The sequence below is a fragment of the Oncorhynchus mykiss genome, chromosome 6 (genome assembly GCF_013265735.2).
Source record: "Oncorhynchus mykiss isolate Arlee chromosome 6, USDA_OmykA_1.1, whole genome shotgun sequence".
Taxonomy (NCBI): domain Eukaryota; kingdom Metazoa; phylum Chordata; class Actinopteri; order Salmoniformes; family Salmonidae; genus Oncorhynchus; species Oncorhynchus mykiss.
Window position 1 is genome coordinate 18,188,568 of NC_048570.1, and position 13,528 is coordinate 18,202,095.

Consider the following 13,528-nt stretch of genomic DNA (forward strand, 5'->3'; position numbering starts at 1 on the left):
AAGCTATCCAAGGATTGTTCCATAAGGTTGTGTTTTTAGGGAGTGATATTGGTTCTTGTAGAATATTTAATGCGCTTCCATATTGTTATAATGTTCTTAACTATGTAGAATATATTTCATGTTCTTCCATATTGTTATAATGTTCTTAACTATGTAGAATAGATGTAATGTGCTTCCATATTGTTATAATGTTCTTAACTATGTAGAATATATTTCATGTTCTTCCATATTGTTATAGTGTTCTTAACTATGTAGAATATATTTCATGTTCTTCCATATTGTTATAATGTTCTTAACTATGTAGAATATATTTCATGTTCTTCCATATTGTTATAGTGTTCTTAACTATGTAGAATATATTTAATGCGCTTCCATATTGTTAAAGTGTTCTTAACTATGTAGAATAGTTGTAATGTGCTTCCATATTGTTATAATGTTCTTAACTATGTAGAATAGATGTAATGTGCTTCCATATTGTTATAATGTTCTTAACTATGTAGAATATATTTCATGTTCTTCCATATTGTTAAAGTGTTCTTAACTATGTAGAATAGTTGTAATGTGCTTCCATATTGTTATAATGTTCTTAACTATGTAGAACATATTTCATGTTCTTCCATATTGTTATAATGTTCTTAACTATGTAGAATATATTTCATGTTCTTCCATATTGTTATAATGTTCTTAACTATGTAGAATATATTTCATGTTATTCCATATTGTTATAATGTTCTTAACTATGTAGAATATATTTCATGTTCTTCCATATTGTTATAGTGTTCTTAACTATGTAGAATAGTTGTAATGTGCTTCCATATTGTTATAATGTTCTTAACTATGTAGAATAGTTGTAATGTGCTTCCATATTGTTATAGTGTTCTTAACTATGTAGAATAGATTTCATGTTCTTCCATATTGTTATAATGTTCTTAACTATGTAGAATAGATGTAATGTGCTTCCATATTGTTATAATGTTCTTAACTATGTAGAATAGATGTAATGTGCTTCCATATTGTTATAATGTTCTTAACTATGTAGAATATATTTCATGTTCTTCCATATTGTTATAGTGTTCTTAACTATGTAGAATAGATTTCATGTTATTCCATATTGTTATAGTGTTCTTAACTATGTAGAATAGATTTCATGTTATTCCATATTGTTGTAATGTTCTTAACTATGACGTTCTTAGCTTTATCCTTAGAAAATATACATGTAAAAAGATCCTGGGGATTAGCATGCACATCTTAAATATGTACCCAATGTTCTACTTTAGTGTATTTAACTACAGTGCCTTGCGAAAGTATTCGGCCCCCTTGAACTTTGCGACCTTTTGCCACATTTCAGGCTTCAAACATAAAGATATAAAACTGTATTTTTTTGTGAAGAATCAACAACAAGTGGGACACAATCATGAAGTGGAACGACATTTATTGGATATTTCAAACTTTTTTAACAAATCAAAAACTGAAAAATTGGGCGTGCTAAATTATTCAGCCCCTTTACTTTCAGTGCAGCAAACTCTCTCCAGAAGTTCAGTGAGGATCTCTGAATGATCCAATGTTGACCTAAATGACTAATGATGATAAATACAATCCACTTGTGTGTAATCAAGTCTCCGTATAAATGCACCTGCACTGTGATAGTCTCAGAGGTCCGTTAAAAGCGCAGAGAGCATCATGAAGAACAAGGAACACACCAGGCAGGTCCGAGATACTGTTGTGAAGAAGTTTAAAGCCGGATTTGGATACAAAAAGATTTCCCAAGCTTTAAACATCCCAAGGAGCACTGTGCAAGCGATAATATTGAAATGTAAGGAGTATCAGACCACTGCAAATCTACCAAGATCTGGCCGTCCCTCTAAACTTTCAGCTCATACAAGGAGAAGACTGATCAGAGATGCAGCCAAGAGGCCCATGATCACTCTGGATGAACTGCAGAGATCTACAGCTGAGGTGGGAGACTCTGTCCATAGGACAACAATCAGTCGTATATTGCACAAATCTGGCCTTTATGAAAGAGTGGCAAGAAGAAAGCCATTTCTTAAAGATATCCATAAAAAGTGTCATTTAAAGTTTGCCACAAGCCACCTGGGAGACACACCAAACATGTGGAAGAAGGTGCTCTGGTCAGATGAAACCAAAATTGAACTTTTTGGCAACAATGCAAAACATTATGTTTGGCGTAAAAGCAACACAGCTGAACACACCATCCCCACTGTCAAACATGGTGGTGGCAGCATCATGGTTTGGGCCTGCTTTTCTTCAGCAGGGACAGGGAAGATGGTTAAAATTGATGGGAAGATGGATGGAGCCAAATACAGGACCATTCTGGAAGAAAACCTGATGGAGTCTGCAAAAGACCTGAGACTGGGACGGAGATTTGTCTTCCAACAAGACAATGATCCAAAACATTTTATCCAAAATCTACAATGGAATGGTTCAAAAATAAACATATCCAGGTGTTAGAATGGCCAAGTCAAAGTCCAGACCTGAATCCAATCGAGAATCTGTGGAAAGAACTGAAAACTGCTGTACACAAATGCTCTCCATCCAACCTCACTGAGCTCAAGCTGTTTTGCAAGGAGGAATGGGAAAACATTTCAGTCTCTCGAAGTGCAAAACTGATAGAGACATACCCCAAGCGACTTACAGCTGTAATCGCAGCAAAAGGTGGCGCTACAAAGTATTAACTTAAGGGGGCTGAATAATTTTGCATGCCCAATTTTTCAGTTTTTGATTTGTTAAAAAAGTTTGAAATATCCAATAAATGTCGTTCCACTTCATGATTGTGTCCCACTTGTTGTTGATTCTTCACAAAAAAATACAGTTTTATATCTTTATGTTTGAAGCCTGAAATGTGGCAAAAGGTCGCAAAGTTCAAGGGGGCCGAATACTTTCGCAAGACACTGTATATGTCGCAATTGGCAAGTTGATACAATTCCAAGTCTGGAAGGTTAAAACCACCCCCTGACTTAGGAAGATGTAAAACCTTCCTTTTTAGTCTATGAGTTTTATTTCCCCATATAAAGTCTGTTATGATGAGTATACTTTTTTAAATAATGTCTTCGGTGGGGTAATTGGTATATTATTTCTTCATAGTTCACTTTAGAAAACAGATCCTCAAACTGTTATCCTTCTTGGCATTACAGAGGGATGACATGGAGGCTATCCCAGGATACCTTTCTCTCCACCAGACCGCTCACATCATGACGCTGAAGTGGACGCCCAATCAGCTGATGAACGGCTCTGTGGGAGACCTGGACTATGAGCACAGGTGGGGAGAGCAATTCACTAATGATCCTATCTCTCACTTATGTACATCAAGATGGCACAGCAAGGTGATGACTGTTTGAAGGAACACCATACACCAACTGTGTGTTTAAGTTGATGTCTACAGTTGGTGCAGCGGTTCAGTGTGACTAAATCATGTAGCGTGTCTAAGTGTTACTCAGGAGGGCTTTGTGTCTTGAGGTCAACTCTGGAGAGGGGAATATGACGAGGGTTGTTTGTAGGGGCAGCAGGGGGACATGTTCAAGCATACTTCAAAGTAACTAGTCATATCATTTTAGTGACTTTGGTTCTTAGCCCGTGGTGTTGTTTGCTGTGTATCACTTAAATTTTCATTAAAGAGCACTTTTGGGAGCAGCAAACACTCTTACTTATGCAAAATACTGAACCCCAACTTTAATCATTTCTACATTCAGTAACACAGACCGTATTCAGAATTCTGCACACACCAAGAGAGACACACAACACACATATCCCCATGGCGATCTTTGTTGTTCAACTCAGTGTGACAAGGTGAGTGATGTCTCAATAACCCCGGCTTTGATTCCATCTCTTTCAGTGTGTACTGGGACTACGCTATGACCATACGTCTGGAGGAGATTGTTTATTTGCACTGTCATCAGCAGGGTAGGTCCACCAATGGAGGCTAGTGGAGAGAGACATTGGGAGGACAGGCTCATTGTAATGTCTGGATTGTAATCGGCACATCTTGTATGGAGCTCAACTACTTGCTACTGCTATCAACGACAGCTAGTTCTGGTTCATTTACGGAGTTGTTCATATCATTTTTTGATATTTAAAAGGTCCATAAAAGGTATAAATTATTCTCTGCAGTGGACACCGGGGGCACGGTGGTGCTGGTGAGCCAGGACGGCATCCAGAGACCCCCGCTGCGCTTCCCCAGAGGGGGGCACTTGCTCCAGTTCCTCTCCTGCCTGGAGAACGGCCTTCTGCCACACGGCCAGCTCGACCCTCCGCTCTGGTCCCAGAGGGGAAAGGTCATCCCTATTTCATTTGATTATAAAAAAAAAGACAGATCTTGAGTTATTTTAGCCAATGTGTATGTGTGAGTATATGTGTTAGACTGCTTAAAGCCTATATCATGTCTACTGGGCAGAATAAATAATGAAACCCTCCCACACAAGGCTTCTTTAAGCCAGACCTTATTAAGTATTGCTTATATAGGCAGTCCTTCTGTTTGGTGGAAGTGTGGATGTTTTACAAATCTAGACTATTTAAAGACACTGTGCTATCAAAATCTTAATTAAAAAAAATGTCTTCATTAACAAAGAATGCTGTTAATCATTTTAGATTTTGACAGTTTGTCATATTTTTGGGGCATTTACTGTATCTAACATTCCCCTAATTTCTGACTACAGGGGAAAGTGTTCCCTAAACTGAGAAACAGGTGTTCACAGGGATCCTCGGACTCCGTGTCTGATAAGGAGGAGGACGAGGCCACGGACTATGTTTTCCGCATCCTGTTCCCCAACAGCCAATCAGAGTTTGGTAAGTGACCTCAACCCCTCCTCCATTCACGTGATCACTTCAGGTGGTCACTTCAGGTGCTGTTTTTTGTTTGAAAAAAATCCAACTGTCCTCATTGTCCATTCCAGTGACTATAACCCACCCTCCCCGTCTTCCCCCGGGGGTTCCTCTCCTGTCCCGCTCCTTCTCCCTCCACCTGAGAGGACAGCCCCCAACCAAAGGGAACCTGGTGGTCCCTAAGCGCTCCTGCAGTTGTCCCGGAGACCCCCCATCGCCCACCACAGGGAACAGCTGTAACGTTACCACACCTCAGCTCCTCCTTCAGTCTGTCCGTCCACTTGCTTTGCTTCAATCACTGCCTCGCCCTCTGTCTCCTTCCTGCAAATCTTACAAATGAGTCCCCTAATCAAGCGCTCTCTGTCCTCTTCCCTTAACCTCAGTCCCTCTTCAAATCAAATCAAATTTTATTTGTCACATACACATGGTTAGCAGATGTTAATGCGAGTGTAGCGAAATGCTTGTGCTTCTAGTTCCGACAATGCAGTAATAACCAACAAGTAATCTAACTAACAATTCCAAAACTACTGTCTTGTACACAGTGTAAGGGGATAAAGAATATGTACATAAGGATATATGAATGAGTGATGGTACAGAGCAGCATAGGCAAGATACAGTAGATGGTATCGAGTACAGTATATACATATGAGATGAGTATGTAAACAAAGTGGCATAGTTAAAATGGCTAGTGATACATGTATTACATAAGGATACAGTCGATGATATAGAGTACAGTATATACGTATGCATATGAGATGAATAATGTAGGGTAAGTAACATTATATAAGGTAGCATTGTTTAAAGTGGCTAGTGATATATTTACATCATTTCCCATCAATTCCCATTATTAAAGGGGCTGGAGTTGAGTCAGTGTCAGTGTGTTGGCAGCAGCCACTCAATGTTAGTGGTGGCTGTTTAACAGTCTGATGGCCTTGAGATAGAAGCTGTTTTTCAGTCTCTCGTCCCAGCTTTGATGCACCTGTACTGACCTCGCCTTCTGGATGATAGCGGGGTGAACAGGCAGTGGCTCGGGTGGTTGATGTCCTTGATGATCTTTATGGCCTTCCTGTGACATCGGGTGGTGTAGGTGTCCTGGAGGGCAGGTAGTTTGCCCCCGGTGATGCGTTGTGCAGACCTCACTACCCTCTGGAGAGCCTTACGGTTGAGGGCGGAGCAGTTGCCGTACCAGGCGGTGATACAGCCCGCCAGGATGCTCTCGATTGTGCATCTGTAGAAGTTTGTGAGTGCTTTTGGTGACAAGCCGAATTTCTTCAGCCTCCTGAGGTTGAAGAGGCGCTGCTGCGCCTTCTTCACAATGCTGTCTGTGTGAGTGGACCAATTCAGTTTGTCTGTGATGTGTATGCCGAGGAACTTAAAACTTGCTACCCTCTCCACTACTGTTCCATCGATGTGGATAGGGGGGTGTTCCCTCTGCTGTTTCCAGAAGTCCACAATCATCTCCTTAGTTTTGTTGACGTTGAGTGTGAGGTTATTTTCCTGACACCACACTCCGAGGGCCCTCACCTCCTCCCTGTAGGCCGTCTCGTCGTTGTTGGTAATCAAGCCTACCACTGTTGTGTCGTCCGCAAACTTGATGATTGAGTTGGAGGCGTGCGTGGCCACGCAGTCGTGGGTGAACAGGGAGTACAGGAGAGGGCTCAGAACGTACCCTTGTGGAGCCCCAGTGTTGAGGATCAGTCGGGTGGAGAAGTTGTTACCTACTCTCACAACCTGGGGGCAGCCCGTCAGGAAGTCCAGTACCCAGTTGCACAGGGCGGGGTCGAGACCCAGGGTCTCGAGCTTGATGACGAGTTTGGAGGGTACTATGGTGTTAAATGCTGAGCTGTAGTCGATGAACAGCATTCTCACATAGGTATTCCTCTTGTCCAGATTAGTTAGGGCAGTGTGCAGTGTGGTTGCAATTGCGTTGTCTGTGGACCTATTGGGGCGGTAAGCAAATTGGAGTGGGTCTAGTGTGTCAGGTAGGGTGGAGGTGATATGGTCCTTCACTAGTCTCTCAAAGCACTTCATGATGGCGGAAGTGAGTGCTACGGGGCAGTAGTCGTTTAGCTCAGTTACCTTAGATTTCTTGGGAACAGGAATAACGGTGGCCATCTTGAAGCATGTAGGGACAGCAGACTGGGATAAGGATTGATTGAATATGTCCGTAAACACACCAGCCAGCTGGTCTGCACATGCTCTGAGGACGCGGCTGGGGATGCCGTCTGGGCCTGCAGCCTTGTGAGGGTTAACCCGTTTAAATGTTTTACTCATGTCGGCTGCAGTGAAGGAGAGTCCGCAGGTTTTGGTAGCGGGCCGTGTCAGTGGCACTGTATTGTCCTCAAAGCGAGCAAAGAAGTTATTTAGTCTGTCTGGGAGCAAGACATCCTGGTCCGTGACGGGGCTGGTTTTCTTTTTGTAATCCGTGATTGACTGTAAACCCTGCCACATACCTCTTATGTCTGAGCCGTTGAATTGCAACTCTACTTTGTCTCTATACTGACGCATAGCTTGTTTGATTGCCTTGCGGAGGGAATAGCTACACTGTTTGTATTCGGTCATGTTTCCGGTCACCTTGCCCTGGTTCATAGCAGTGGTTCGCGCTTTCAGTGTCGCGCGAATGCTCCCATCAATCCATGGTTTCTGGTTTGGGAATGTTTTAATAGTTGCTGTGGGTACGACATCGCCAATGCACTTTCTAATGAACTCGCTCACCGAATCAGCGTATTTGTCAATGTTGTTGTTGGATGCAATGCGAAACATATCCCAATCCACGTGATCAAAGCAGTCTTGAAGCGTGGAATCAGATTGGTCAGACCAGCTTTGAACAGACCTGAGCGCGGGAGCTTCCTGTTTTAGTTTCTGTCTGTAGGCTGGAAGCAACAAAATGGAGTCGTGGTCAGCTTTTCCGAAAGAAGGGCAGGGGAGGGCCTTATATGCATCGCGGAAGTTAGAATAGCAATGATCTTTATTTGATTAAAAAAATAAAAAAATAAATGTTACCTTTATTTAACCAGGCAAGTCAGTGAAGACAAATTATTATTTACAATGACGGCCTACACCGGCCAAAGACTGGCGACACTGAGACAATTGTGCACCGCCCTGTGGGACTCCCAATCACGGCCGGTTGTGATACAGCCTGGATTCCAACCAGGGTGTCTGTAGTTTGAAACAAATCAAAATATATTTCATATTTGAAATTCTTAGAAGTAACCACCCTTTTCCTTGATGACATACTCTTGGCATTTTCTCAACCAGCTTGAATTGTAAATTAATCACTGACAGTGTCACCAGAAAAGCACCCCACACCATCACACCTCCTCCTCCATGCTTCACGGCGGGGACCACAGGTGGAGATCATCCGTTCACCTACTCTGCGTCTGACAAAGACATGGCAGTTGGAACCAAAAATCTCTCATTTGGACTCGTTGGTGTCCTTTAGTAGTGGTTTCTTTGCAGCAATTCGATCATGAAGGCCTGATTCACGCAGTCTCCTCTGAACAGTTGATGTTGACATGTGTCTGTTACTTAAACTCTGTGAAGCATTTATTTGGGCTGCAAGCTGAGGTGCAGTTAACTCTAATGAACTTATCCTCTGTAGCAGAGGTAACTCTGGGTCTTCCTTTCCTGTGGCGATCCTCATGAGAGCCAGTTTCATCATAGAGCTTGAGATGGAAAGAAATTCCACAAATTAACTTTTAACAAGGCACACCTGTTATTTGAAATTCATTCCAGGTGACTACCTCGTGAAGCTGGTTGAGAGAATGCCAAGTGTGTGCAAAGCTGCCATCAAGGCAAATTTGTTTAACAATTGTTTTGGTTACTACATGATTCCATATGTGTTATTTAATAGTTGTGTTGTCTTCACTATTATTCTACAATGTAGAAAATAGTAAAAATAAAGAAAAACCCATGAATGAGTAGGTGTGTCCAAACTTTTGACTGGTGTGTGTGTGTGTGTATTCTGTGGTGCAGTGGCCCCAGAGCTAATGGACCAGGAGGCAAACATCTGGCAGCCCACAACCAGGAAATCCTCCTGCTCGTCCTGTACCCAGTGCAGCTTCTCAGACGGAGGGCCTCCCAATGGGTGCAACCATGAAAGGTCAGAGACAGAGACACACACTGCTGGTTACCCAGATATCATCCCTGGACTTTACCTATCTCACTGGCCTGAGAAGGATACAAGATCCCCAGACTCCGGTTCAAATACTGCTTGAAATCTTTCAAATACTTTGTTATTTTTCTTTAACCTGCCTGGAGTGCCAGGTGGGCAGGGTATGCACTTTTTGGACTTTTCTATTGGTTCCATTGCACTAGGCACCCTTAATCAAGCACATATACAGTATTTTATATGATTTCAAATAATATTTGAACCCAGGTTTATTACATGTTGATACTATAGTGCATGCATTTATCTCATCGTTTGAAATGTACTGTTTTATTACCCAATTACGGTTTTGATGTCCTTATGAACAGTGAATGGAGAAGGACATCTATTTAATTCATATTGTAATTCATTTGAGGCAATATTTCCTAAATAATTGGTAACGCTGGACAGTTACTTTAAGATGTTCTTGTGAATGGAGAATAGAGAATGTTTGGGATCAAAATGAAAGTCTTGGACATGTTTAAGACGAGGTGGAGCCCGTATGGAGAACACTTTGACTTATGTGCTGTTTCCCTCTGCAGAGCCCCTTTGAAGCTGCTGTGCGACCAAATGAAGTATCAGATCATCTCCCGGGCTTTTTATGGCTGTATGTGATTGTGAACACAAATCTTGTATCTTCTTTCCCCCTAGATGATTTGCAACGTTTTGCAACAGATTTTAATTTAAAGCAGCTTATCAATTAGTCTAGCATCCAACTATTAATTAAACGTCAGAAATGTCAGATCGCCTTATTTAGATACTGTATCACATAAAATCTTGGAATGTCAGAAGGAGGCTCATTTGATAGCGGTTGTGTTTTTGTATTCCAGGGCTGGCTTATTGTCGTCACCTGTCCACCGTACGTACACACCTCTCGGCCCTGGTCAACCACACTATTGTGGCGCCCGACGTGCCCGGCGATGCCTTAGGGGGCCTCACTGCCGAGGTGTGGCAGAGGTTCCTTCAGGACTGCACCGTAAGCAGCATCACCGTCACATCATTAGCAGTGTCGCTAAGGTTGACACTTTAGTCATCACACACACACACACACACACACACACACACACACACACACACTGTGCAGTACCAGACAGCCCAAACCCCCTGGCGACGAGATGCGCACACACACACATACGCACGCACGTACACATGCACACACACACACACACACTCATCTGTATTCATCCGTTAGTCATCACATTGCTCACACATTCTTAGTCACACAACCAGCCGTATGCAAGCTTGACTAATGCCCTGCCTGTCAGCGTATCAACAGCATACATTTTCATTGGAGGGATTTTGTTGAATAATCAACCGATGGGAGGCATTCAGTTGACTTATGTTTCAAGTTCATCCATGTGTGTCCAATCTGTGTTTGTAGAGTTCTACTGGCTGTAGTCAATCTTAACATTTTTCTCACAATTGTAGTTCAGTATTATTCATTATTAAAGAGGGGATTAGGGCCCCCACTGGCATCCAGGGGTACACAACCATTCTGCACGTTGATTGATCAAATAAAATAAAATAGTATACAACAGGTGTGCCGAATACAACATGTTACAAGCCCTTCACCAACAATGCAGTTTTAAGAAAAATAAAAGTTAAGCAAAAATATACTAAATAAATGAAAGTAAAAAAATAAAAGAGCAACAATAATAAAATAACAATAATGAGTCTCTATACAGGGGTACCGGTACCGAGTCAATGCGCTGGGTACAGGTTAGTCGAGGTAATATGTACATGTAGGTAGGGGTAAAGTGACTATGCATAGATAATAAACAGCGAGTAGCAGCAGCATAAAAAGGGGGGGGTTCATGCAAATAGACCAGGAAGCCATTTGATTAGCTGTTCAGCAGTCTTATGGCTTGGGGGCAGAAGCTGTTAAGAAGCCTTTGGGACCTAGACTTGGCGCTCCGGTACCGCTAGCCGTGCGCTAGCAGAGAGAACGGTGGCTGGAGTCTTTGGCAATTTTTAGAGCTACTGAGGGGATACTGGTGAAGAACTTAATAAGCCACTGGCTTCCTCTTTTGTTTTTTATACACGTACAGTACCAGTCAACAGTTTGGACACACCTACTCATTCAAGGGTTTTTCTTTATTTTTGCTATTTTCTACATTGTAGAATAATAGTGAAGACATTAAAACTTTGAAATAACACATATGGAATCATGTAGTAACCGATAAAGTGTTAAACAAATCAAAATATATTTTACATTTTAGATTCTTCAAAGTAGTCACCCTTTGCCTTGATGACAGCCTTGCACAATCTTGGCATTCTCTCAACCAGCTTCATGAGGAATGCTTTTCCAACGGTCTTGAAGGAGTTCCCACATATGCTGTGCATTTGTTGGCTGCTTTTCCTTCACTCTGCGGTCCAACTCATCCCAAACCATTTCAATTGGGTTGAGGTCGGGTGATTGTGGAGGCCAGGTCATCTGATGCAGCACGCCATCACTCTCCTTCTTGGTCAAATAGCCCTTACACAGCCTGGAGGTGTGTTTTGGGTCATTGGTATGTTGAAAAACAAATGATAGTCCCACTAAGCGCAAACCAGATGAGATGGAGTATTGCTGCAGAATGCTGTGTTAGCTATGCTGGTTAAGTGTGCCTTGAATTCTAAATAAATCACAGTGTCACCAGCAAAGCACCCCCACAGCATCACACCTCTTCCTCCATACTTCCCGGTGGGAACCACACATGCGGACATAAGTTGTTCACCTACTCTGCGTCTCACAAAGACATGGCGGTTGGAACCAAAAATCTCCAATTTGGACTCATCCGACCAAAGGACATATTTCCACCGGTCTAATGTCCATTGCTCATGTTTCTTGGCCCAAGCAAGTCTCTTCTTATTATTGGTGTCCTTTAGTAGTGGTTTCTTTGCAGCAATTTGACCATGAAGGCCTGATTCACGCAGTCTTCTCTGAACAGTTGATGTTGAGATGTCTGATATTTGAACTCTGTGAAGCATTTATTTGGACTGCAAGCTGAGTTGCAGTTAATTCTAATGAACTTATCCTCTGCAGCAGAGGTAACTTTGCATCTTCCTTTCCTGTGGCGGTCCTCATGAGAGCACTGTTCAGATCTTTGGTACGCCAGACTCAATCAAACGCTCAAAACTAGTAACTGAAAGAAAACAACTGCTACTGGTATTTGAACTGGGTCTGTACGTAGGGCTTTCTATATCTGTGTGTGTTGTGGCTCAATGACTGAGGCCTCTCCCTCCCCTCTCTCATTCTGTTATCTCCCTCCTTGTTCTCTCTCCCTGTTCTCTTTCCTTGCTCTCTCTCCCTGCTCTCCAGGCCTATAAGGAGCAGGAGCTGTTGCGCCTGGTCTACTTTGGTGGTGTTGACCCTTCACTGCGTAAGGAGGTGTGGCCCTTCCTCCTGGGCCACTACCAGTTTGGCATGTCTGAGGATGACAGGAAAGAGGTTGGTGTCCCCCTTGCCATCGGAGGTCACCACCAAACCCCTTGATCTCCGACCCCTGACACTTGCCCTGTGACACTGTGCAGGTGGATGAGCAGGTGCGGGCGTGCTACGAGCAGACCATGAGCGAGTGGCTGGGCTGCGAGGCCATCGTGCGGCAGCGGGAGAAGGAGCAGCATGCTGCGGCACTGGCTAAATGCTCGTCCATCTCAGCCAGTGTGGATAATCCAAGCACTGTGCAGAGGATGCTGCACCGTGACTCCAGTGTCAGCAATGAGGTGACACACACACACACACACGCCCACCTGCCCATGTGCACACATTTTTTAAAACATTTTACATTTTATTTAACCTTTATTTAACCAGGTAGGCCAGTTGAGAACAATTTCTCATTTACAACTGCGTCCTGGCCAAGATAAAGCAAATCAGTGCGACAAAAACAACAACACAGGGTCTGTACATAGTCTTGTGGCACACAGGATACCCGGGAGACCAACATGTTAGCTCTCCAACGCCTCAATAATATGAAACTACAAAGCATATTGTGTAATGTTCATTTGAAGCACCAATAATACACTGCCTTTACGACAGTTATATATCATTACATACAGGCCTACATAATTACTTGTCCACATGAGTGTTTTGTATGGATAATGTTGTTCCAGGGTTTTATTGACCTGTTTTCTCCCCTGCTTGTTCTCTGGTACTACTCATGCTAGTCCTCCCAGAGCTGCAGCTCAGACAGACAGAGCCTGGCTCGCTTGCAGAGTGACTCTGACAGCAGTACCCAGGTACCCATATAGACAGAGATCCTCTTAAATATATAAAATGTTAAATGCATTCCATAAGTAATTCTATGCCCCTCTACACATAATTAACAGTAATGAATTATTTATAATTGATGAACAATAAGAATAATAACACACACAGAGCTGAATATACACTCACAAAGGCTACTATACACAAAGGCTACTTAGTCTCACGGGACTGAAAAGAGAACTATAGAACAATGTCCTGAGCTTACCTGTGGTGTACAACTTTATTTTGGTCCACCAATCACTATTCTAGTGGAAATATGTTGTATTTTGGCTTCAAGTTCAAAATCGAAGAGCACCTCC

General features: G+C 42.7%; 1 protein-coding gene across 4 annotated transcripts in view; it reads left to right on the plus strand.

Annotated features, from left to right (window-relative positions):
• LOC110525371 (small G protein signaling modulator 1) overlaps positions 1 to 13,528 on the plus strand; it is a 77,898-nt gene that overhangs the window by 40,289 nt on the left and 24,081 nt on the right. For 2 of the 4 annotated variants that reach the window (XM_036979501.1, XM_036979502.1), the window contains exons 9-19: positions 3,153 to 3,277; positions 3,851 to 3,918; positions 4,126 to 4,289; positions 4,671 to 4,800; positions 4,908 to 5,072; positions 8,812 to 8,938; positions 9,526 to 9,590; positions 9,814 to 9,959; positions 12,285 to 12,413; positions 12,497 to 12,688; positions 13,130 to 13,201. In XM_036979501.1, coding sequence (XP_036835396.1) covers positions 3,153 to 3,277; positions 3,851 to 3,918; positions 4,126 to 4,289; positions 4,671 to 4,800; positions 4,908 to 5,072; positions 8,812 to 8,938; positions 9,526 to 9,590; positions 9,814 to 9,959; positions 12,285 to 12,413; positions 12,497 to 12,688; positions 13,130 to 13,201 — 1,383 coding nt within the window. The remainder of the gene's footprint in view (positions 1 to 3,152; positions 3,278 to 3,850; positions 3,919 to 4,125; positions 4,290 to 4,670; positions 4,801 to 4,907; positions 5,073 to 8,811; positions 8,939 to 9,525; positions 9,591 to 9,813; positions 9,960 to 12,284; positions 12,414 to 12,496; positions 12,689 to 13,129; positions 13,202 to 13,528) is intronic. The other 2 variants (XM_036979503.1, XM_036979504.1) reach the window with 2 other exon arrangements.